At 39.2% G+C, this 26,505-nt stretch overlaps 2 protein-coding genes across 4 annotated transcripts in view; both read right to left on the bottom strand.

The window, feature by feature from the left end:
- Positions 1-12,948: 12,948 nt before the first annotated feature.
- On the bottom strand, positions 12,949-20,529 carry LOC128600957 (claudin-20). 2 transcript variants are annotated; one of them, XM_053613777.1, is made up of 4 exons: positions 20,205-20,529; positions 16,378-16,463; positions 14,697-14,756; positions 12,949-14,149 (listed from the first exon to the last, which is right to left on the bottom strand). In XM_053613777.1, exon 4 carries the CDS (start codon positions 14,005-14,007, stop codon positions 13,183-13,185), a length of 825 nt encoding a protein of 274 aa, XP_053469752.1. In that variant the 5' UTR covers positions 14,008-14,149; positions 14,697-14,756; positions 16,378-16,463; positions 20,205-20,529; the 3' UTR covers positions 12,949-13,182. The 2 variants fall into 2 exon arrangements, with proteins under 2 accessions (XP_053469752.1, XP_053469753.1); XM_053613778.1 differs by lacking the exons at positions 14,697-14,756; positions 16,378-16,463; positions 20,205-20,529 and having other exon boundaries at positions 12,949-14,160.
- Positions 20,530-22,599: 2,070 nt separating this feature from the next.
- The window catches only part of LOC128600956 (rho guanine nucleotide exchange factor TIAM2), a 50,154-nt gene continuing 46,248 nt past the window's right edge, over positions 22,600-26,505 (bottom strand). For both annotated transcript variants that reach the window (XM_053613776.1, XM_053613775.1), the window contains exons 21-25: positions 26,126-26,234; positions 25,875-25,933; positions 24,935-25,025; positions 24,763-24,850; positions 22,600-24,382 (exon numbers count right to left, since the gene is read on the bottom strand). In XM_053613776.1, the coding sequence (XP_053469751.1) occupies positions 23,881-24,382; positions 24,763-24,850; positions 24,935-25,025; positions 25,875-25,933; positions 26,126-26,234 (849 nt within the window). In that variant the 3' untranslated portion in view covers positions 22,600-23,880. The remainder of the gene's footprint in view (positions 24,383-24,762; positions 24,851-24,934; positions 25,026-25,874; positions 25,934-26,125; positions 26,235-26,505) is intronic.

Below are 26,505 nucleotides of genomic sequence, written 5' to 3'. Positions count from 1 at the left end.
ACTTTAGGATTCACGACCAGATCTGTTTTCCACGCTTACGAGTCAGACACTCGGATTAGACGAGGAAGATTCATTAGAAGTACTGCATCAATAGGGGGAAAGCTACAAAGCTATAGCAGTGACCCAGGTTTTTATGAGCTTGTCCGTCTAGATGATTTGTCACGTCCTCGAACTCCAGTTGTAGCCCACAGTTAGAAATCGGCGGTCTCGTCTGCGTCTTTGGATTTCGATTAACTCAGGTATTTTTGATCCAAAAGGTTCTCAAAGACCCACTGCTCGTCATAGTGTCAATGAAGAGCTTGCGCACAGCATCGTGCTTGTACATCTAACGCACACTTGAGTTAGAAGCTCATTATCAAGCAGAAAAACATGAACTGCCCAAGATCCAAGACAGCAGAGCATCAGGACAGAGAACCTCTGTTTTAGATCCTTAAGGGTTCTATTCAATTCGATCTGTCTAGTGCAGGGGCGTCCAATCTTATCCGCAAAGGACCGGTGTGGGTGCAGGTTTTCACTCCAACCAAGCAGGAGCCACACCTGATTCCACCTGTTTAATCAGTCGATATTGGCTTTCAATAGACTCAGGTGTGGCTCCTGCTTGGTTGGAATGAAAACCTGCACCCACACCGGCCCTTTCCGGATAAGATTGGACACCCCTGGACTAGTGCTTTGACAGACATGGCAACAAAACAGCTTTACAGAAATCTCGATGTAGATCTTGATCTGTAATGAGAACGGCAGAGATGACAGCGGCAAGGAGGAAGAAACCTTGAGAGGAAACCGACTCACCAATTTTGGGTGAAAGCAGATAGTGGGATTATAATTAAGCGTTCTTGGTTTCCTTTCTGATAGAGAAACATTCTTTGTGTGTTTTATGAAGAACCATTAAAGGTTCCACACAGAGATACACACCAACAAAAGGGGTCTAGATTTAATGTTTTCTTTCCTAAGACTGTACTGTAATTCCGAGAGGAAATCACAGCAAGAAGATACACACTTCCAATAGATGTTGGGCAGAATGTGTGTCGGCCCCCAAAAAACGGGTCTTTTAACCCTTAATGAAGTGCTTCGTATTAGCGTTCCTTCATCTCTAACCCACGTAGGCTTTAACTACTCCACCATGCATCTATAGAAACCACAAGAAACAAAACAAAATCAAACTGCGCTGCAGTGTGTCAGCAATTAACTGTTTTATCATCTGTTCTGTTTTATCTTCTGCTCTCCTGCAAAGTTTAACTCCAACCCACATCCATCAGCAAATGAAAGTCCTCTGAAGACACTAATTAGCTAGACGAGGCGTGTTAGATTGGGCTGAATCGAAACTCTGCAGGTTGCTCTCCTAGAGGACGGGAGACGCTAGGCTTGTTTACATCATTTTCAGCAAGACAAGATGTTTGAATCTCATGGATGGTGACTATTAACACTTCACAACCATGGATGTTGGACCATATTTCTCCTCGGGGTTATGATATAAATACGAGAACTGATCATGAGTACCAGTCCTGTAGTATACATTCAGAGTAGAAGGTCACTTGAATCACCAAAAGATGCAAGCAGGTCCATATGAACTCCATTTGCAGTGGCTTTAGAAACAAAACAAAAAAACTGTTTTACAACATCCTTGAATGTTACCATGTTCGGTCTTGTGTAGTGTTGTCAACAATAGCATACTCGACTAAAGGTGGCCTCCTAGTGGAAAGGACATGAAGCACATAAACAACCGTACATGCAGCTCACAGATTCCTAATCCTGGTCATGAACTTTGCAATGTTTTTCCTGCTCGAATACACTCACCTCAACTTAGAAAGGGCTGTTAATTAGATAACTACTTGGATCAATAGTGATTAGAGCAGGGAAAACACTCAAATGTGCAGGACAAGGGGTTACTCCAGGACCTGTGTTGTGAAACTATAGCGTATGTAATCAACGTCAGGGGAAAAATCTGTTCTGACTCGTACGCCGTGTAACAAGCCAAGCTCCGGATCCACGATAAAGCAGTTACTAAAGATGAATGAAGATGTTTCCATTTTCAAATTGTACTATACAATGTAATTGGCACTGGCAGAGTGGCACCTCTTCTATGATAAGCTTCTGCATATTAAGACACCTGATTGAACCAACCACAAACTTTCTTGGCTTCACTGCTCCAGGACTGATGTTGTACACCCTTACATTAACTCAGAAATTGGCAAATAAAGAACCGTGTTATGGATGGACACAACACCATGGTCATTCCCAGTCTGTGATTCCAGAAAAGTCTGAGGACGTTATTGACAGAAATGTTAAACATCCACGTCTCTTCCTAAGAGCTAAACAGTAGCATTGAATAAACAGACCATTGACTAAAACATTTCAGAAATAGCGGCTTCAACCTGTTCTGCATTGTGTCCTCGTCTGATGCTCGTCCGATCCTGTTGATCCTGCCGCATTTCAGATCTCCTCCACAGGAGCTGCTGATCATCACATCACACCAAACAGCCCCTTGGAAGCTAGCTTTAGACAATTCTTCAGCCGGCATTGTTGGCGTGTGAGGCACGAACGCTGACTGCACATTTCCTAATTAAGCCTTATGTGACTAATAGTATTGTTGCTGAGAGAGGTGCCTGAATGAGCTGTATACATTTATTCATTTAGCAGATGCTTTTATCCAAAGCGACTTACAAATGAGAAAGATGTATATTTCCACATAGAAATACTGCCCAGTCACAGGAAGTTAATGATAATATTGAGTCCTTATTAGTCACATATGCATATGCACAGTGAAATTCTTTTCTTCACATACCCCAGCATGTCAGGAAGTTAGGGTCAGAGCGCACGGTCAGCCATGATACGGCGCCCCTGGAGCAGAGAGGGTTAAGGGCCTTGCTCAAGGGCCCAACAGTGGCAGCTTGGTGGTACTGATGCTTGAACCCCCGACCTTCCGATCAGTAACCCAGAACCTTAACAACCAAGCCACTACTGTATAATGAGTCATATACCTTGAAAGGTATTTCTTTTATTTATTTCATGCCACAGAAATAAAATGCAATGAAAGTGTCCTCTCTAGTGCCCTTACAGTAGAGGAAACATGTAATGAAAATGAGCTGAAGTGCCCTCTATACTAAATGTAATGTAATAAACGGTTAATAACTGACAGCCACAACCACCAATAATAAAAAACAACAACAACAACAACAGACTAACATTACCTTTCTGTTTACTTCTGAAAAAAGTTGTGCTTCTTAACCGCCTTCTTCACTGTTGTTTTCCATCTGTCCATCTTTTTAAATAAATAAATGGCCATGTGATCATGCTACATGTTATTTCGATGCAGGCTTAGAAACACATGCCCATAGCACCACAATACTTTTTATGTAACGTACAGCTGCATAATCTGGACTTTATTCACATTGAAATGCTAATTATAATACGCTAATTCAGTCATGTTTTTGCAATTCCCAAGTCAATTCGCCTAATATGGAAAGCATTCAAATTTAATTGTAAAGTGTGTAGAACAGAGTAAGACGACTGCTCCCCCATTATAATTCATCTTTAGAGTTGGAACTTGTATGGTTCAGCAATAATGAAGAAGTAATTGCATTTATTTTTACTTCGGCCATCGTGTTTGCTCATCGTATATACGCTGTCTGCTTGTCAATCAAAGGTGGGATGTTTTTGCGTAATCTGCGTGACGTCTAAGAAAAATCACTTTATAGTGAAATCCACTGAGAGATTCTGACAAGACTCATTCATTCACACACACACACACACACACACACACACACACACACACACACAATCGTTAATAAAGTGTCTCCAAGTGTTAACTGAGGAAGCAGGAGAAACCACAATTAAACAACACTTGGATGAAGAAGTGCTGATGGAAGTGACAGCTCCAGCAGCTGCATGAACCACAGCTACGAGAGGAATGTAGAGCTTCTCGAGGCAGAGCAGCAGGAGCGTCTGGATATCAGAGAGGACAGGATGTTGTGATTGGACTGTTGTGCTCCAGGAATCCGTCTGCATGTTGGCCCTGAGACCATTTCTCTGAGCCAGAAGTCAGCGATTGTGTACATCTCGTGACGCATCACATCACACACACACAGTGTTCTGAGTTGCAGAAGAGTTCCAGGCAGCAGTAGAACATTAGCAGAGAATTTGCCTGTGAAAAGAACGCCTCGGACGTCCCCACTGCAAGGTATGGTATTAAATGTAACAATAAATAGACACAAACATATTCAGTAATAACAAATAATAATAGTAAGTAAAACAAAAACATCCTGTAATTGTTGGCAGATTGCTGTGGTGTGCGAGGTATAAAACTCTTTGAGATGGGCTGTTAGTGGAAAATAACCTACTTCAAGCTGGTAAGAGTAACTCCTTGTGGATTAGTTTCCTGTTACAGCATTTTTCCTAATGTACAATTGCAATCAAAATTATTCAGCCCCCATTGCAAATCAGGTTTATTGTGAAAATGTACAGACTTTCAGCTGTTTGCAATGAACAAATCAAACAAAAGCAATTGAAATAGTTCAACACAACTAATGCTTCAATGGTTTCCCCAAATTCAACTAAAAATGCAACTTATAATGATTTCTCCAGTTTCAAAATGATTCAACCCCTTCATGGCAAGCATCTTTAGTACTAAGTAGAGCACCTTTTGCTGTTATGACCTGCTGCAAACGAGATGCACATTGTATTCAATAACAGTTATCATTCATGCCATTAAACCATTAGAACTGTAATGTATACACTAATTGTTATGGTTGATTTATTTGCACTCTATGTAGTCTGTAGTTTTCTAGCTAACATTACATTTATATATAAAGCTAGCTAACATTACATTTATATATAAAGCTAGCTAACATTACATTTATATATAAAGCTAGCTAACATTACATTTATATATAAAGCTAGCTAACATTACATTTATATATAAAGCTAGCTATCATTACATTTATATATAAAGCTAGCTAACATTACATTTATATATAAAGCTAGCTAACATTACATTTATATATAAAGCTAGCTAACATTACATTTATATATAAAGCTAGCTAACATTACATTTATATATAAAGCTAGCTATCATTACATTTATATATAAAGCTAGCTAACATTACATTTATATATAAAGCTAGCTAAGATTACATTTGTACACAAAGCCAGCTAACATTACATTTATATATAAAGCTAGCTATCATTACATTTATATATAAAGCTAGCTAACATTACATTTATATATAAAGCTAGCTATCATTACATTTATATATAAAGCTAGCTAACATTACATTTATATATAAAGCTAGCTAAGATTACATTTATATATAAAGCTAGCTAAGATTACATTTGTACACAAAGCCAGCTAACATTACATTTATATATAAAGCTAGCTATCATTACATTTATATATAAAGCTAGCTAACATTACATTTATATATAAAGCTAGCTAACATTACATTTGTACACAAAGCCAGCTAACATTACATTTATATATACAGCTAGCCAACATTACATTTATATAGAAAGCTAGCTAACATTACATTTGTACACAAAGCTAGCTAACATTACATTTATATATACAGCTAGCTACCATGAGCTATATACAGAGTTAACTGGCTTTAGCAGGCTAATTAGCTACAAATACAAAGTACAAATAGTACTCGTTTAAATTAACAATTAAAGTGAAGCTTGAATATTTTCAGTGAATGAGCTTGCTTCCCAAATTTCTCAAAACAAATTTTGTCAGGTTGAATTTTTATTTATTTATTTTTTTACACCACAGAATATTTCAAATACATGTGAAATATGGAACATGCATGTTTCACAGATGCACCATAATTTAATTAATTCAATATTTAATTATTTTTTACTCCCTGAATTAATTGAGTGGTTGTGAAGCAGCGCGCAGCTAAAACACCGAGTCAGTGCTGCCCCCTGCTGGACATCTGTACACCTTACACACCTTACACACACACATACAGAGTAAAAGTACTTAAAACATCTGTTTGGGGTAACTTAAATGAACACTGTAAATACCACAACATTGGCGTATTTATATCGCGTATTTTAAAAACAGACTGTCTACAGAGTAATAATAACGAAGAAACAATTATAAATATATATTTTTTAAAAGGCATGAAATACAAAGAGAAAATTAGCTAAGACAAAATGTCCATGTTAGAAAATAAATTATACAAAAGAAGATTAAATACAACAGAAATGAAAAAAGGGAAGGGGGTAATAATAAAAACTAACTGAATGCAGTGTTGAATAACTGAGGAATAATACACAGTGGGCTGTGCTCTAATAGGACAATAATCAGTGACAGTGCAGTGTGGAGTTACTGTTAGTGTTTTAGTATTACTGTTAATGTTAAGTGTTTTAATCCTCTTACACTACAGCAGTTTTTCTTATTGTCTTATTTACTGAAGAATTATGCTTTTTTATCCATATTTATAGTTTATAGTTTATAGTTATGTTGTGTAACATCTGCTAAACATCTGTAACATCTGCTAAACAAGTTAGTACCTGTTATTACCATAGCAGCTATAAGCTATACGTCGAGTGTCTGCCCCTGCTGGACATTTACACACCTTCTAACCAATCAGATTCAAGACTTCAACAGCTCTCTTGAATAAAGCTGCTGAAGGTGTCGATACTCGAAGGTTTTCCAGGTAGAGAATTCCACAGCTGGTATCCATAGTAACCGAACGTGGACTTCATCAGGGTTGTAGGGATGAGCAGTGGATTCCTGTTTGATAACCTGTCAGATCAAGCAAGACTGAATCTGATCATTATTTCAATTATTTCTTGACAAGACCACGCAGGCTCTTTGATAATTAATGAGACCGTTTTAAACTCAGTCCTGAAAGTCACAGTGAAGTCTGTGAAGGGTTTTGTTGGGAAGTCATGCGATCTTTATTGCATTCTTTTTACATCGTAGGTCTGTGTTGTGTTCGTGGTTGTTTAGTCCCTGAGGTAGTTTGAGTAATTGTTATACTTTTTAATATTTTTTTTATTTTATTTTTTTTAACCCTTAAATGAAAGCATAGCTGGCTTACTCTAAATCATAAATAGATGCAATGGAATATACAGTGGACATAAAAAGTCTACACACCCCTGTTAAAATGTCAGATGTTTTTCATTATTTAAAAGAATGGCGCTAAGATAAATCGTGTCAGATCTTTTCTCCCCTTTAATGTTCAATTGCAGAGTATACTATTAAAGTGAAAATCATTTATAGGGAAAAAAAAGAAAAACAAACAAAAAAAAGACCTAGTTGCATTTCTAAAATTATGAAAGGGTGTGCAAACTTATACAACCAGGTTATTTTTCTTTCTCCTGTTTTCCCCTAAAATGTGTCCGATTTTTCTTTTCATTTTCATATATTTGTAACTTCACTTTGAGGATGGAAAGAGTTTCATTTTTTTTTACATCCCAAAAACCTGGGGTGTGTATACTTTTAACACCGACTGTAAAACTGTGTGCTTTAAAAAAGCCTGGGTCTAGGACATGTCCTTTCATGCTCATTCAAACCATTTTAAAATACCTTTTTACATCTATTCACGTTTTATTATTCAATCGCAATGAAATTACAGAACAGTCTTTTTTATTCATTCGTCTTCCGTAACTTCTTTATCCTGGTCAGGGTCGCAGTGGCTCCGGCGTGAGGTGGGAATAAATCCTGGGTGGTGTGCCAGTCCATCACATGGCACCATGCACACACTCATTCACATCCGGGGTGATGTTTTTGGAAGGTGGGAGGAAACCGGAGAACCCGGAGGAAACCCATAAGGACACAGAGAGAACATTTGTCACTTCACACAGACATTAACCTGAGCTCAGGATTGAAGCCCGGAGCTGTGAGGGGGTAATTGTCTGAGCTGCACCACCATGGCACCCAGAACAGTTGCTTATTTTCTTTATATAAATGTAGTAGAACCGGTGCAAATCCCACCTGGTCAGTCATCTCATGTGAAAGTTGCCAGATTTCAGTTCATGAATAACACCAATCAGGATAAACAACTAAGTAATATTATAGTAAGTGGTTAAAGCCATGTATCTAACTTAATCATGTATAAACTGGAAATATGAGTAAACAGAAGGGATAATGTGACCAATAATATTAAATATATATGTATATATTTTTGTAAGTCTAGGATGTAGTGGACTTTACTTTTTCATGAATTGAAAACACACATTTTATCCTATAGCAATAAAGATGTTTCAGGAAAAACAATATCAACTCCATCCATCCATCCATTTTCTATAACGTTTATCCTACTGGGTCACGGGGAACCTTGAGCCTATCCCAGGGGGCACAGGGCACAAGGCGGAGAACACCCTGCATGGGGTCAGTCATAACAGCTGCATGAATTGTAGTAATCATATTCAAACAGTAGGTAACATGGTGCCAGCTCTAGGGTCCCTGCTTTGATTCAGTACTGTCTGTGTGGAGTTTCGCACTGTTAAAAAAATAGAGCTTTTTGGTAATAAACACCAGATGTGGTTTTGGTGCACACAGAGAGGTAGCCATATGGAAAAGTACCTCATGCCCACGGTTAAATATGGTGGTGGCTCTTTAATGTTTTGAGGCTGTTTTTCTGCCAGAGGACCTGGACATTTTGTTAGGATACATGGCATCATGGACTCGATCAAATATCAACAGATGTTAAATGAAAACCTGACTGTCTCTGCCAGAAAGCTGCAAATGGGCCGTGGTTGGATCTTTCAGCAGGACAGTGATCCAAAACATACATCAAAATCAACACAAAAATGCTTTACTGACCACAAAATCAAGGTCCTGCCATGACCATCCCAGTCCCCTGACCTGAACCCCATAGAAAACCTGTGTGGTGAACTGAAGAGGAGAGTCCACCAGCGTGGACCTCGAAATGTGAAGGATGTGGAGAGATTCTGTATGGAGGAACGGTCTCAGATCCCTCACCATGTATTCTCCAACCTCATCAGGCATTGTAGGAGAAGACTCAGAGCTGTTATCTTGGCAAAGTGAACTAGCACAAAGTATTGACTAAAAGGGTACCAATAATAGTGGCACACCTCTATTTAACAAATATACATATTTGGATAAACCTGAGTTTTGTTTGCAATTATTTGATATCCACAAGAGCAGAGTATTTTTGTGATTTTTTGTGAACAAAAAATCAAAAGGTTAAACAATAAAGACCATTTTTCACAGCCTTCTTTACTCAGATTTACCAAGGGTGCCAATATTAGTGGAGGGAACTGTAGAAGCTTCTTCTTTTTTTTTTTTTTTTTTAGGATCTCTTGAGGAACCACATTTAAAAAAAAAAAAAAGTAGAGTGCATGCTTTTGTTCAAAACATGTTCAATCTAGCATCCTATAGGCTTCTTTGGTTTGTTACCTCCATAGAAATGTTTTCCTTGCCCAAAAGATTACAAGTCGCATCTCTGGAGAGACCTAGAGCTAAAAAAAAAAAAAAAAAAAACCCAAAAAAACAACAACAACAAAAAAAAAACAGAGAATGTTTGAAGAACCTTTTCATTAATGTGTAGAAACAGCACTATTACTTTGTGTTTTAAATTCAGAAACAAATGTACTCAAACAATGTTTTCATCTCTACACCAGCCTTTAGCAGGGACATCATCAGTACCAATATCATTTAAGTGTAAATCCAGCAGCTGGTGTGATGATGATCTGCTCGAGGTAAATGTCAGTCACTTCACTAAGGCGAGATCAGTCAGGCGTGTAAATGGAGTGTGTTTGCCGCTCTGTCGCTTCACAGAGGGAGGAGACGGATCCTCATACACAGTGGTGTGACCCTCGGCTCACCGAGGCACCTCGTAACACACACTCCCGTTACTGAGGTCTGCAGCTCCACTGATCCATTTTCTTTTGAATATGCGTCCTTTGTGCTGAATTTTATTTCAATTGCAAATCTTTGGCTCGGAAACAATTTTTCTTAAGCGTTTGCCAAATTTGCTGTCATCATGTCCTCAATGACATTCGCTCAACAGTCACACAAATCACAACACAAAGACAAGTTTACAGGCTTGTGCTTTAATCGGTACTGAAAAACAAACCTCTACACTTGCTGCTGAACCACAGAACATACTGTAGGCAAAACTGAGAAAGATATGAATCCACATCGAATGACATTATATATGCATACTTTTGTTCATATATGCATTCCCTGATCTGTGCCATGAAGTGATCGTTTTAAACAAAAAAATTCAAGCAAAGGAAGAAAAAAAAAAGTTTAATAAAACATTGACTGCTATTAAAATCACTGGCTGGAGGATCTAATTTATGACGAACACACGCTGCGGTTTGCCGTTAGGCGTCATTTTATTTTATGCCCACATGCAGAGTGAAGTAAAAGGACAAAGGACACAATTCAGGCTCAATTCAAGTTCTATGAACCGACGTCCCTTCATACTGTCTTAATCGCACGAAAAAGACAAACTCCTCCCGAACCGAGAGGTTTTTCCCGCTTTTATTGTTTCTTTTCTGTCAAAATGTGAAGCAGGTGTGCTTGCGTACGTGAACAGCACTACAGACCGTAACTTTAACTGAGATTCCATTACATAAACGAGAGGAGCGTAATACAAACGCTAAAGACAAGCTCGAGAAATTCCATCAGCCGATGATATTTAAGGAATAAAAATATGTTTTGTTCCGGGAATACAAAAGCGATTTGGAAACAGTTTTATTTTATGCATTAAAGAACAGTTCGTTCTTCGTTTATCCAATTCTAGTTACGTTTAATGTTGCGGAACAGCCGCGAAACAAGTTAGCTCCTGTTATCGCTTATGTTATAGCAGCTATAATCGGTCCTTCGTACACCAGGCTGTCTTTTCACACTTTTGAAATGAATAAGACAACAACAACAACAACAAAAAAATGCAACTTATTATAGAGAAGAAAAAACAAACAAAAAAAACAAAACAAAAAGCAAAACATTACATCCTGTCAATTTTTTTCACCATGTTGGAAAACTTAAAGAAATGTTGACTCTGGAGACTCCTTTCATAACAACCAGCACTGTGGTATATAATAAATATAAATTCTTGCTGTCTGTATGAGACAAGGCTTGGTTTCACCGGTCAGTGGTCCAGTACCTGAAGCGCATATTGTTATTTCAGTGAAGACTTAAAGGTTAAAGGTGAGACGAGGCTGAACAGCATGGCCGTTAGATCGTTACTTTAACAGAAACCATTTGACTAAAATATCATTTACAAATATCATTTTCCTCCTCACCTGAAATGTAACGAATTTGATCAGACAAGACGTTGGTGTTGAGTTTGCTTCTTTATCTTTGCACAGGACCTATAAGGCTAAGGTTGCTGAAACAAGTAATGGAAGTCTGGCTTTTCCTAAATCCTTCAGTCTTCATATCCTTCACTTCCAAATCTTCATAGACTCAATAATCTCATTATGTAGATTTACATGATTTTGTCTTCTGGGAAACATGTCAATATCTTATGTAGCTCCTGAAGTGGAGAACTAAATGATCTTTAAACAGAATTATAACAATTTACACCGATCATCCTGTTGAAAAGTTTACACCCCCCAGCTCTTAATGTATCGTATTGAATTCCTGAGCATCAGTGAATGTTTGTACCTTTTGTAATAGTTGTGAATGTACGAGTCTCTCAGTCGTCCTCGGTGTGAAAAGACTGATCTGAACATCATATAGTCACTGTTGGAAAGGGGTTAAATATGTAGAAGATGCTGGAAAAGTAAAGAATGTGCAGGACCTGGAGGATTTTTCTGAAGAAAAGTGGGCAGTTTAACTGCTCAGGACAAACAAGGGACTCGTGAAGAACTCTCACAAAACGTAAACACAGTCGTTGATCATCCAGGTAACGACACTCAGGATTAAGAATCAAGGGTGTGTAAACTTTTGAACTGGTTCATTTGAGTAAATTCGGTTATTATTGTGTCTTGTGGGCTATATGTAAACATCTGTTATGTGAAATAGTTTATTCAAGGCGGGACTAAATACAAAATAAAATGCATTTTTTATGATCCTTCTTATTTTTTTATAAACGAATGTAAACTCATGACCTCAAGACAAATCTAAAGAAACAAACATCATACGCTAAACATGTCTTGGCCACTCGACAATAAATGGCTCTAAACATAACAAATCAAGCCCTTTTCTGTAAGTGAAACTCTTCTAGTCCTTATAGTGCTTCTTTAGGTTTTATTCTAAAAATACACCCCTTCTCTCTGTAAACCGTGACCTATGGCGAGGAATGTTTTGCCAACCTATTAAAGGGTTCAGATGTGGCTAAAGGGGACTCGTTTCTCTACAGTCCACGAGGGAGAGAACACGCCGCAGCAATGCCAGCATCCCTCAGAACAGCCTCTGCTGCATTTCCTGCACCAATGACAGGCGGTCACACACGGTAAAAATGATTGGGTGCAAGACCCCATTACCCCTGCAGCAAGACTGCGTGTGTGTGTGTGTGTGTGTGTGTGTGTGTGTGGAGGAGGAGGAGAGCTCGATTGTGTGTATGCGTACACAAACACGCACACACACACACACTCGCATCTGTGCTTACGTGCAATAAATGAGGAGTGTGCGCCCATCCGGAGCGAAGCTAATGGGAAAGCAAAGAGCATCATTACCTCAGATGATGTGCGCTTCAATATGTTTCACCTCCACCAGACTCACTGGAAAATACGGACAGGACATTGTGCTGTCTCTGCGCTGGAGTTTAGACTTTTATTCTGCCATTCACACCGTGTCTAAATGGTGTAACGTGTTTGCTCATATCTGCTAAGCATTCTGCAATGATATCAAGCTATAAACAGCAAGGATAGCTTATTTGAATGAAAAGCTTATTTGGACACGTTTTCTAAAGGTCCCAATGTAATTAAACGGTTTCAGCCGTCAGCCACATGCAGACTTGAGTTCAAAGCTTTGGCGTGTAGCAGCATTATCTCTAACAAACCCAAACACAGAACTTTTTCATGCCTCCTTTTTAATGTTCATTGCGGCAGCGTGGGTTTCACCTGAGGATACACAGTTCTTGCTTAGGTTCTGGAAACACCTCCACTTACGCTTACGGTCCCAGTACATGAAAGAACTGACGAAAGGGGGAGAGAAGCGTAGATGGCGTCATCACTCCTCCCTCTTTCCTGCTCTCATCGCTTCTGACAGCCGAGTGTAAATCCTGAGCCTTGTTCCCTGAGACTGGGTTCTGGGTTTTAGACGTAGTCCTGCAGGCTATAGAGGGCCTTGGTGTCCTGAGGTCGCTTGCGAGATGGGGAGTAGTACTGCTGCTGCTGCTGCTGCTGCTGCTGCTGCTTTTCCAGCTGGAGTTTCTCCTGCACCGGGTTCTCTTTGTGTTTCAGCTCCGGCTCCGGTGGCTCAGTCTGGCTCTGTTGTTCTCTATGCTCCTTTTTCTGCTGCTCCTGCGTTATTAACTTGTCAGGGTTGGATAACCCGCAATTTGTGGCGCCATCCCTTTTTCTGGGGCATGACAGACAAAAAATGACACCTCCGGCTAAGAAAAACCCGGCCGATACAAACGCCACGTAAACGGCACCTCCCGGCTCGTACTTTCCACTCTGGGGTACTTTGGAGTCCTTAAAGGTGGTGATGACCTCATTGGTGAACCAGGATGCAGGCACAAGACACAGGAAGCCTGCAAGGACAAAGCATGTTCCCGCAGCAATCGCAGTTTGTACCTTGGAGCTTTGACTACCACCCCAGTGAGTGCATTTAAGCCCCAGGGCTGCCAGCCAGAGCCCGAGCGTCGCCAACAGGCAGGAGAGGACCATGGTGGTGCGGGCGGTCTGAAGGTAAGCAGGCAGCGCCAATACGGAGTACTTGAGCGTGCAGCTGAAGATACCCGTGCTGTACCAAGTGCAGTCCATCCAGAGGCCCTGCATCTGCGAGATTGCCGTCATGATGTTGGAGCCCATGGAGATGCTCACTTTCCAGTTGGGCAGCAACGTGGCCATGGTGGCACCCAGAACCCCGAGCAGCGCCAGGATGAAGGCGAAGATCTGCATAGTGGACGAGGGCATGATGTCATTGGCGCCTTCCCCTTTCCTTTCTATCTTTTTTCCTTTCACCTTGCGGCGGCGGCGGCGGCCCCCGTCCTCGCTCTGCGTCTCCCTATCACCACTGTTCAGGCCAGATAATTTCCTCAGCACGGGCTCCAGCGGGCTGCGATAAAGAGCGAAATGAGAATTGAACTGAGCAAGCAAGCGTGACGTCCTGACAGATGAGGCGCGTGGGGATGGTGCCTGGGATGGGAGACTGTATTTTTTCTTTTTTTTTTTTGCTCTCATTCCCTCCCTCCTTCCCTTTCGCTTTTTAGGACATTAACAGCCTGCATTTTAACTCTGCATTTCAGCATCATGGAAGTGATATTGTGCTTTCTGAAAGGCTAATTATTCTTTCTGCGGAGTAGCCCCTCTAGCAATGGGTGCTGGTGGGGGGCTACGACAATCTTCTTGTCAAAAACCACCAAAAAACAGGTAAAATACTAGCACTAGCATAGAAAAATCAAGTCTACGACTTGGACAAGCATGCCCATTTTGTGAGAGTTAATTGATTTTGCTCTTATCTCCACCAGCCAGCACGAAAAAGCAAAATTGCCCATTTCTTTTGTCCATCTTGCTATTGTGGTTGGCGTAGATAAGGACGTGAGACGCTGATTAAACGAATCACACATCAGTCATGTCGTATAATCTACGTTCTTAATACTTACCTTCTTGACGGGGTTCGTAGTGTGGTATAGGTGTATCATGGCAACTCAGAAAGATTTAACCTTAAAAGACGAAAGGAATGGATAAGTACAAAACAAAAAAGAAATAAATACAAGTCAAAATGTCAGCTTAGGGCATTGTTTTGTCCTGTTAATATAACAATTTATCCTGTTAATAAGTAAATAAGTAAATAAATAAATCCTCCAGCCTTGTCCTTGGTGTGACAGAGTCGGAGCTCGATGTGGAACTGACGGCAATCTAAGCGTGCTCACCCTGAACGCTGAACAAAACGCTTCCTCACCTGAAGGTCATTCAGTCGCTCATGTGCCACATTTATTTTCTCACATCTGCTAAACGCATAAACTAACTTCAATGATATACACCAGGAACCCTTCTACCATCTAAAGTTCTTCTATTTCATCAAGATGTGGAAGAGATTATAGATAGACACATGGAAAGAACACTAAAATGCTTGCTTTGGTGAGACAGATGTGATTGTATACACTGCTGCAAGCCTGTGATTAAAGTAATCCACAGTAAACATCTATATCGCTAATTACTGCAGGCAACACGGACCTCCTACATGACCACCGGCATAGAACCACATGAGCGGAGGACGTAAATGTACAAAATGACTGCCTCTCTCATCTGACCTCTTCTCCCAAACATCCCGCTGGATAAAAACACCATTTACACACTCCCTAGGGTCTGTACAATGTAGGAAATCTAAGCTTTAACCTTGTGATGTCCTTAGAATGTAGTCATTGTTGCTATTTCGATCTTTCCCAAAACGTACTGAATCGTTTTTCTCCCCCATCAAACTCAGCTTTAAACCTGAGCCATGATTTGATCAATTCTATGGGATGTGTAGGTTCTTAGAAAAAAAAAAAGGTTCTTAGATAGTTAAGAGTCCTAGAAAGGTTTTGTTAAGGGGTTCTACTCAGAACCTTTTATGTATGGAAAACTGTCTGCTGTAGAACTTTTAAAGGTTTAGAAATTCATGTTTTTACTGAACAACATGGAAACTATTTAGACGTGTAAACACTGAACGATCCACAGAACAGAATCGATTCAGAATAATAAACATAAATAAAACTCAATTTATGTCAATTATTATTTAAAAAAAAATCAATTTCTCATTAAATCGAACGGATTTCATGGGCATTTGCTCTACAGTGGGGTTGTGAGCACTTTAAAAACTAATTGAAAAGCGTATCCAGTGCTAAAGATTCTCTGCTCTATTTCTAGGTCACTATTTGTCCATGTTGACAAAAAATCACATTTTCTTCGAGTTGTATCTCCTCCCACTGAAGCACATGTTCAGACGACACTCTGATGGGTTATTTCTAAAATTTGAAATTTTGCTGATTTTATTCAAATTCAAAAGTTGTTGATAAAATCATTTGTAATGGAATAAAAGTATAATAAGTAGAAACAAATACAAAATGAAGCACTTTCACTAGTCTCAGACTTTTGAACCCTACTGTAAGGGATATGCGGTGGGATTTTGTGTAATTTCATATGAATAAAGTTGCAATAAAAAGGTTTATAAAAATAACTCCACCTCTAACTCACCTCAAAGGAGCATTGTGAATTTTCACACAAGAGGTGTGTGAATTGATGTGGACTGATTAGTATGATTAGTATGAGCATATGAGTATGAGGATGATAGAAACATCTTACCTTGTCCTCAGATTGATAAGAAATGTGAGATTATGGATCGTCCAGAATTCTCATAGCCACAGATATGAAGTCATCCGTGGACATTTCTATTGAAAGAATGGAAATAAAATGCTGGTTGTGGGGGGCCAATACTTTCTGAACAGCAGCAGGTCATGTGGTACTGCAGGGGTGGATGCAGTGATGTTAAATGCTCCATGTTTTTTATAGTCTTCTCTAAATTACTAACAAGTAATCCCTGCTGAAAAACCCCCCCCCAATAGAAACCCTCATAGAATTTGTAATGGTTTTAATGGTTATAATGAGAATTGTATTGGTTTTAATGGAAACTGTAATGGTCCCTGTGGGTCTCTACTGGTAATCTTCTATTTGTAGCATATCTAGTGGATACCATTAATGACCTACGTCCTTAATACGTCCTACTACCTAATGGAAATCATTTTTGAATGGTTTTAATAGTTACAAGCTGATGGTTTGTAATGGTATTTGTAGTGGAAACCATTAGAATTTCTGTGATGGTTCCTATATATATTATTTTCAGCAAGGATGTTCATAAATGTTATTCATTTTCACTCTTAACAGTATTCAGCGAGTTAACGTAAACGTAAAGTTTACATGCTAGCTAAGATCTTCTCTGCTAGCTTATATTGGCTAAACTGATTGTATTTTTTGAGAGGATTTTAACGTTACATTTCTATAGTTTAATCATTAGCTAACAGGTTAAAAACAAAGATTTTCTGAGAGGATGTCAAAATTCACAATGATCACTACTAACACTAGCCAGCTAACTAGCATGAATGAACCTGACAGGATTTCCAAGAGGATTTATATGTCTTATACATAAATGTTCAATGCTAATGCTTGATGGTTTACAAAAGCTAGCTTGACAGAATATCAGAAAACCTTATCAATCATGAATCCACAACTACTTGAAAATACTTGACGGGCCATTTATAGGCTAAAAAGGAAGTCCCATGAGTACCACTCCTCAAAACTGGGGTAAAAACAAAGTAAGTGTATATAGGAAACTCTGTAGGGCTGGCTTCCTGTTCTTAGGCTTCTCCTGCTAGACTTTATCGCTCTGCTCACTGCATTCTTTACGAACCCCACCAAAGGTCATCACGTTATTTAATCAGTAAATATTCTTTAAACAAGTACCGAAAATGTCACAGGCTGGTCCTGACCTTGCAAAAATAACATACAGTGGGAACACAGTGTTAAAAATGTGCCTGTGCTTATTTTTTGACATGATTTGAGTTCAGAGAGATGAGTTTCTTTAAATGGTGCCAAAAACCATCTTTAAACATTGTAGATTGAATTTTTTTTTCCACTTCCACTCTGCTAATCTCAGCTCATTTTGCCTCTCTGTATGAAAAGGGGCAGAGAGGCACATGCCTGGGTTGGTGTATTTGTCGCACATAAAGCCCTGGACTGTTTAGGGAGCGTGGGAATAAGAGATGGGAACCATCACATTTCTCATAGTGGATTTTCTCATAGCGTTCTTTCTCAGAGTACTGTTTCTTCCCCAACACTAATTCCAGCGCTTTCTGCCTCTACATGCTGTTTCTCTAATCCTGCTTTCTTGTTACGTAATCTCCAGAGCCATAACGTGTGTGCCGAGACGTTTCCTTATTATTTATCAGGTTATTCAGTCACGGGCAGTATTATTGGAAATGATATGTTCTGAAAGTCTATGAGAATTCGAGAAGACCCTGAGCGTATCAGTATACGTGTTATAATGAATAAAATCATAACTGATGAATTATGTATCGGCCTCGGTGTCTGATTTTATTAAAGCTGCTATAGTACAAAGAAAGTATGACTTTAATTACAGCTTCTGATGGTCCACAGGTTATTAATTCCGCATCGCACAGTATTCGTGTATTAATACTTAAACTGGTGACACTTCACGTTAAGTGTTGATTATGAATCATTTGTTATACCGTTATCACATCATGGATTCCCTATAATTGATATATTCCCTAACTCTGTTAAGCCTGAATGACTAATACTGAGTGACAGATTCAATAATAATATGTCTAGATCATAACATGATAGACTATTTAATAATATGTACTTGCTAAATATCTTGATCTAATACTTATTAATACCTAAGTGTCAATGATAACTCGAATATGTCAATTAACAGTAATAAATGATTCATAATTAATTCTTTTTTGTTAAACCGTAATGGTTAAATCGATACTCTTTTACAGTTGTTTGGTTTGTCCTTCAGTTGAAACCCTTACAGAGAAGCTTTTCAATCACAGAAGCTTTCGAGAACGGTACGACACTTTTAGGAAGAACGCTTAAGGAACCTTCACGTCCACCGCTGTCTAGGAACCTAATGTAAACATATTCCCAATGACGATATAATGCGGATAAGATACTGTATCTAGAGCAGAAATAGACATGAAAATGCTGAGGCGAGTCATGTTTTCAACAAGAAGAAGAGCTGAAGTTAGTTTGTGCATGCATTAGCTAAGATAGCAAGCAGCTTGGGTAGCTAGTCAGTTCTCTCTACAAACATTCGCTAGCTCCATTAGACTATTTATTCAGTTTCTTCAAGGTCCGTTACGCATGTAAGGAAACTCTGTTATATTTAAAGAAATGACGGTGTTACAAATGGACAAAATTGATACGTGTAATTTACAGTGCTAGTTACAGTGTCCGTGCATTATCATTGCAGATGGTAATGTTTAGGCGCTTTTTATTTAAAATTTCAAACAAAAATACGATAGTCATGTTGGATCATGCAGGAAACAAACTTTTTATTTTTATTTAATTCCTTCACTGTAGTATAGGTGCAGTTTGTAATAAAGGTTTCATGCAATTTACATGTAAACCTACTATATAAAACTTAAGCCCTATAATGAATCTTTCTTGTTTTTTTTTTTTTTTTTTAAATTCAGGTTTCTATTTATATTTTTCCAGCCTGGAAATTAGCTCTGTCCCAAGCCAAATAAAATCGTCTTGTCTCCTTAAACGTTCCAGACACAGGTGGGATCAGTTGGGGAGAAGGGGAAGATTTGTCACTGTTTTAGTGCAATTACAATACAACTCACAGACAGCAGAAGGCTCTTAACATTACAAACTTTAATGAAAAATAATCGTGAGCGTTTTTACTTAAAAATAAAAGAAAGTCAGGTGATGCTGAAGGGATGGCTTTGGTAGTGCCTAACTAGAGGTCTAATATATACCGTACAGATCTGTGTGTGTATCTGCCAAATGAGTGACAGATTAGTCATGCTAAAAGATATGCTATGTGTGTTGGTCCAGGGAAACCCATTAAATGTCTGATTTGGACCAGGATTTCTAGCAGTCATATACTTTGACACATCAATTTTAAGGAAACATGACCAGCAAAACAATGTTGAACCATTTTTATTTACTTTGTGACCTTGCCTTGTATTCCTGCATGTTGTAAGGAGCTAAACAGTTCGAAAACAGTCTGTTTGTCTAAAGATGTCTAAAACTTTATGTTAGTTACGTGTGTTTTCTTCACGCTTTAATGATGTTGTTGGAGAGCTACGCGCCATAGTGAAAACGACATAAATCGAATCGATTTAGTTTGTAATCAGATAAAGGCTGTTCAATGACCATGATGCTCCTGTGCTGCAGTTGGAATGAAATCTTTAAATGCAATTTTCTCTAGGGGTCTGTCGTTTTCCCAGGCTGCCACACATACTGTATCTCATGTTTATTTTTGCAGATAATACTAAATCAATCAATCAATCAATCAATAAATAATAATAAAAATAATAATTTACTTGTAGAATTTCCTGTCACGCTTTATTAGGGAAGAGAAAGATTAATGTAAATGTACAAACCTGGATGCACTACTCCAGCTTCCACACAGTCTGTTCATCAGTGAGGTGTGTGTGTGAGCTCTTACACATCCAGCCACGTGTGTGTCCAAAGAATGTTGAGAGAGAGAATAAAAATGAGGCTACAAAATCATTGACTTGAGACCCTCCAGGCTCCAGCATGCTAAGATGTGTGTGTGTGTATGTATGTGTGTGTGTGTGTGTGTGTGTGTGTGTGTGTGTCCATGTGTGTATCCCAAGTAAGAGAACAGAGCGCAGAGTTGATCTTTATTTTCTCTTTTTCTCACACACTCATCAGTGTTCAGAGCGCCCCTTCCTGCAGACGAGAGGGAGTGTGTGTTGGGGTTGGAGCCTCACACACTGTTTCTGTGTGTATGTGTGTGTGTGTGTGTGTGAAGTGGGACGGACTTGCACTCCTCCACAAAGGTGTTACTGTGGCAACGCTGGCTTCCCATCACACATCACATTCAGTGTTTCATTTCTTCTTGAATTTCTCCAGTGAGATCTCCATGCCCGTGCCTCTCTTTTTTTTGGGAGAAGCTTTAAAGAACATGTCTCAGTGCTTTCCTCAGCGAGCCAGGAGCAGGAAGGAGAGAGTGGGAGAGAGAAAGGAGAGGATTTTGGTAAAAACCTGGTTTCTCTCAGAGGTGAGGATCATTATTTCTCCTCTATAGTGGATAGCAATCACTCCTCCTTTCCTCCAATTGAAAAGGTGACCAAGATCATGTGGTACACAGAGGTGGTATGAAAGCTCCTCCTCCCACACACTCACGGTTATCATCGCCCACTTAAGTCCCGAACAAAGCAAGCGCTCGAGAAAAGAGCTGTCATTATGATTCATTTGAGTGCTATTCTTTCTCTCTATAAGCCACACGAGCAGCATGAACCAGTGTGTTTCAGTCTCTTCTCACCCCCTTAAAAAAAAAACCAACTTCAATTCAAAAGAACACGCAAAACACTGTTCTATACACAATGCGTCAAATTTTCTTCACAAACAATTGCCATGGAGCAGAAGTGTTTGGATTTAAGCTTGCGAGCTTTTATTATATAGCTTTTATATAAAAAAAAAATACAAATCAACAGGTCAAAATTGTAAACAGGAATCAGGCAGTGGTGAGTCGATCAGAAATCCTGAACAATGCAGGGCAACGTCACACGTGAGTTTAGCAGTGAGCGAACTGGTTAAATACCAGTTCAGATGAGACTGAACAGGTGAGCGATTTCTTTTCGACTTTACCGTTTGCAAAATAATTCTCACAAGAATGATTCCTTTCTACTTTATAATGATAAGTTTTTTATTTCAAAAAATTCTGTCTAACAAAAACTTTGCCACATCCACCAACAGAAGTGTCTTCATAGCTTGCACAACTGCACAAACTTCCAGATCATCAGTTAGCAAACTGAAAAATAAACCCTATCAAATATATATATATATAGATGCTAGAAATGCACATGCATCTTAAAAATATGACAGAGCTTAAATTGTTCTGTATGGAGGATTTTATCCATGATTCTCTACCAGTGTCTGCAGCCGTGTTAGACAGTACAGGAACAGGGCTGTTATTTTCTCCTGTTATTGGCTATGCCCAATGCTTATGCAATGGCTCTGATCGATTTCCTTTCTTTTTTTCAGTTTCAAAACGTCTTGCTTTTCTCTCAGCTTTCTGGTCTTCATGTTGGTTTATCCTTTTTAACAACAAATGCAAAATGTCTTCACACGCAAAACCCAGGGCTCAAACCAAGAGTAGATATTCAGAGTTGTTCGTTTTTAAAACAAACAGAGTACACCTGGGTAACAAGAAACACCTGGGAGTCACGTGTTCCAATATTTTTGATCACTTGAAAAAATGGGTGGGTTCAAACGAAAGGAGCCATGTTCGAAGTAGTTGAACACATCTAGACATAAATAACAGAAAATGAAAACTGAAATTCTGATCTGTCGTCTCAAATTCATCTTTTGATCTCAAACACAAATGTCTTAACACAAGTGTATAGCAAAAAAAAAAACAGTAAAAAAGAACTAACCATGCCATACCAATACTTTTGGAGGGGACTGTATCTCTTTTTCAGGACTCCCATATGTATAAGCTTAAATATATTTTTTCAATATATGTTATTCATTTCATCCCATTATTTTTCAAATGTGCCAATACTTTTGGATCATCCCAATCAATAGAAATTACAATCAAAACAATGAAATGGGAAAATATGTGAAACCAATCGCAGCAAACTTGAATCAAGTAATGCATGTGGAACTCGAAAAGGGTCACACGGGAATACAGTATGGGAAGCCACGTGGGTCAGAATGAAGTTAGACGTGACTGGCTTTGTTATTAGGTTCCATCTGAAAAAAAAAATACAAGCAGATTAACACAAATTTCAAGTCAAAGCAGAAGAGTAGAAGAAACCTTTTTATTAAATATTACAACATAAGCTTATTATTTTTTATTATTATTTTACAAAAAGAGCTGCTCAGGTAGTGAATATATCATAATTTACAAATAAATTACATAAGACTACAAAAGACATTTCCAGAGGTACTTTAAATACAATATAGTAAAAAAAAAAAAAAAAAAAAAACCCACAAAGATATTTTTATTGCAATCATTTTAACTTATGAAAATATTTTACTTAAAGTTTTGTCTTGTTCAAGTTTGTAAAAACATCAAATCAAGCTGTTCTTGTACTGAACTGAGAAAAGCTTTTGTCAAAAAGAGGTACAAATATAAAACAACAATATCCACAAACAGGGAGACACACATGTGGTCCAAGTATCAGTCCAGAAAGAGCGTGAATGAGAGAAGGCAACTGTGACTGCAGCAAGTTCACACACAGTCGGTCTTTCAGGTATTGTACAGTCCATTACCTTTTTTTATTTCATCATTTATCAAAAGCTTACCCAATCCGTAATACACAGAGAGTTTGGATTTTGGATTGGGTAATCTGAACTAAATATTAAGCTTGGGTAAGCTGAACGACATCTATTCCATCCTAAACCACACCCCCAAAACACTCTTGATGTGTTTGCTCTGTATGGTGTTTTAACGCACGCAGTAATTGGAGAGTTCACGTACGAATCTTTTTAATATCACATTCAGTAACAGCAATTTGTACCTATGTACAGTGAGCTAATTATGCTTAGTAAGTTGTAGCTGTGAGTAGCTAGGGGTCTGTCGGTCCTCTCAAAACGACTTCATTTCTTCAATTAACTCAAGCAACCTTTTAACTTGAGAGTTAGGTAACTAAAACAGGCAATAAATGAATTGACGTGTTCCAAAAACAATCCAAAAAGTATGACTTGTTCATTAATTAGCAAATCCTTTTAATTGTTGGCCGATTGCTGTGGTATAAGTGGAATAAATCACTTTGGGACATGCTGTTATTGTAAAATAATCAACTTCAGGATGGTAATGGCATCACACCATCCCGTCGTAGATTATTTTCTCCTATAATAGTACAACGGGTCATGTTTTATTCCTTCTACACTCATTTCTCTACTTTGCTATGTGCTATAGATTTGAATGCTTTTTCTTGAACAGAACATAAGCTGCTAGACTTCTCCTAGTGAACAATAGTGCACATTATGTTTTAAGGGTCCGCATCTTTTCCATATATCTGATGAAATAAAAACAGCTTTAGTACACCCAGACCTTGAAACTCAAACAAGACACTAATTCCTCTAAAGTGTGGGGATGGCAGATTTCTGGACCCCCATAACTGTGTCATAGAAACTGCCTTCAGTAACAGCAGAGTTCAGACTCTGTACACTGTAGTCCCTAACCAGCAGGGAGCTGACATCCATATCAGAAGTGTTCTCCATCATGGTGATGTGACTGGCGTTTCTGCCCCTGGCTTCCTGTGGCACTTCCTCCATGAAGCTCAGTCTCTGAAGCTGGGCTTCAAGTGAGCTGGTGAGGGAACCTAGCCTGGCGCCTGAGCCTAGAGACAGGCATGCGTTTTTGGGAATGCCAGGCTCTGAATGCGTGTCTCCACCAAGCAGACGTCCTTCTTCTGGTTGAAGTGTCTTAGTCCAGGATCTACTTCTCACTGTGGCTTGGTGGCTTCTCCGAGGGAAAGTCAGATTGTCTCTGAAGCCCCTCTCAGCTGGAACGCTTCTTTTGGCATTTTCTCTCAGCACACAGCGGATGGCCTTCACCACGTTCGCCTTGCTCTCTAGACTACTGTATATGACGGAAAAAAAGACAAGTTGAGTTCAATAGAACGAAATACACGTTGTTTATCCTCAAGGTGGCGCAATTTGTGACCAAAGTGCCTTGTCTAGTTTTTATTCTCCATCTATGACATTAGCTAACAATTTTAGCTTAGTAGAACATTTCCAGATGTTACAGTTCTAGTAACGTTTGCTTCATTTGTTTTGTTGTAGTTGTCGTTGGTACTAACTATGGTGCAGGAACAAAAATCAGTCCAGGTTTCTCTGGTGGAAACATGGCTAAATTCCTTGATTTCCTGAAATAGTTTCTGTTGTGGAAATACACCGTACTGTATCTTTGTCAATTGTAATTTTCAGATGTAAAGTTTTCTTCCTAAAACGCCATCTTACCTGCTGCAGAGCTGAAAAACCGTCTCTGGTCTTCCTTCCACCTCAGACTTAGTGTGGACTAATTCCCAAAGACATGGGTTCTCAGATCCTAGTAGATAGAAGGAAAGTCGTAAACATGTTCTGGTGATTGCACGGTGGTTTTGTCGTGTATGTTGCACTATATAAAACACACCTGCTGGGTTTCCAGGTCGGAGATGTAGAGATGTGGCTGGAATGAGCCAGCGGAATTTGAAAGGGTCCAGATCTCCATAGCGGGACGCCGTCTATATGAGCAAACGTAAAGCGTTAGCATTACATTAAAATTTACAGTATGAACCAACACTGTAGTACAACTATTATTTCTTTACAACTTGCAAATCTGTCAAATACAGGATACAGGCGGGAACTGGGATCTAATTGGATATTGTGTTGTTTCAGGTGGGAACTCTGGTCTGACTGGTTACACTAGCATTTTGGGTGGAAATTGCAATCTGATTGGTTATAGTGTCATTTTGGGGTTGGGGGACTGTGCATTAGGGGCAGGAAATTGGCTATGATAGTCTATGATTTGTTACAACTGTGTTTTGCGCGGGAACTGCAGTACAATTAGCTACGTAAGGAATAAAACACTTGGGGGCATGAACGGGGGGAGCAGGTGGCTTCCAGGGCTGCAGCTGGGGACTCTTTAATTCAATAGCTCAAAAAAAAAATGCAGTGTGTCATGTTATTGAGGATGCCCCAAGCACCAAGCCCTCTGTCTCAAAGTCTCTGGGGTCAGAAAATGGGGTCTGATTAGTCATACTGGTGTTTTGGGCAGAAACTGTGGTCTGATCATTAACGTACCATTGGGACTATTCGTTACAGTGGAAATAGGGGCAGAACATGTGGTCAGATTCTGTATTACAGCAGTGCAGTAATGAGCACTCTGACAGTATATAATGGAATTATGGGAAAACTGTAGGCCAATTGATTACAGTGGTGTTTTGGCTATGAACTGTGGTCTGATTAGTCACAGTAGCAAAATCTTTCAGAATTTATACAATACAGAAACAACTACACTACAACATATATTCCCAACAGCATCTACTTTAAAAACTGTTTACAGCATAAACCGCATTAAAAACGAGACTCACCATCCTTTTCTTCAACTTGATGTTCTCTCGATACACCAAAATTACCGCTCTTTTGAAGACTGTGGTGAAGAAAATTGGTCGTGATTTTACTGTTTCATGATCTGTACTTATCTACCACTTTTAAACAGCAGGGAACAGTACACTCATCTACTGCCTGTCCCACTTTTTAAAAACGCTGAAAATGTTGTGTGAAGTGGATATTCAAATATATTTCCGTTCCATACATGGATGTGAGTCATACCCATACTCACCAAAAATTGTGAGTTCCGGCTCTTTCCTCATGCGGCCCAGTGAGGTCATGGGGTTCAGCCAGAGCGCAGAGCCATGGAGGATGAACTCTCCCATCGAGATCTCTGTTACCTGGGCCACACACGTTACAGATATTTCAGATACTTCTTCAGCTATGAATGTGTTAGTTAGTTAAAGTTACATTTATATAGCGCTTAGTGTGGGGGGAGGGGGGGTCTCCTCAACCAGCACCAGTGTGTAGCGTCCACCTGGATGATGCGACGGCAGCCATAGTGTGTCAGAACGCCCAGTACACACCAGCTATTAATGGAGAGGAGAGAGTGATGTGGCCAATTCAGAGATGGAGATTATTAGGGGGCCATGATAGAGCAGGGCCAATGGG

This window comes from Ictalurus furcatus, chromosome 25 (genome assembly GCF_023375685.1).
Source record: "Ictalurus furcatus strain D&B chromosome 25, Billie_1.0, whole genome shotgun sequence".
Classification (NCBI taxonomy): Eukaryota; Metazoa; Chordata; class Actinopteri; order Siluriformes; family Ictaluridae; genus Ictalurus; species Ictalurus furcatus.
Note: the sequence above shows the minus strand (reverse complement) of the source record. Positions and strands in the feature narration are given on the sequence as shown.

What these genes read in the sequence shown, in the direction of transcription:
- LOC128600957 (XM_053613777.1), bottom strand. Translation starts at nt 14,007, where the DNA reads ATGCCCTCGTCCACTATGCAGATCTTCGCCTTCATCCTGGCGCTGCTC.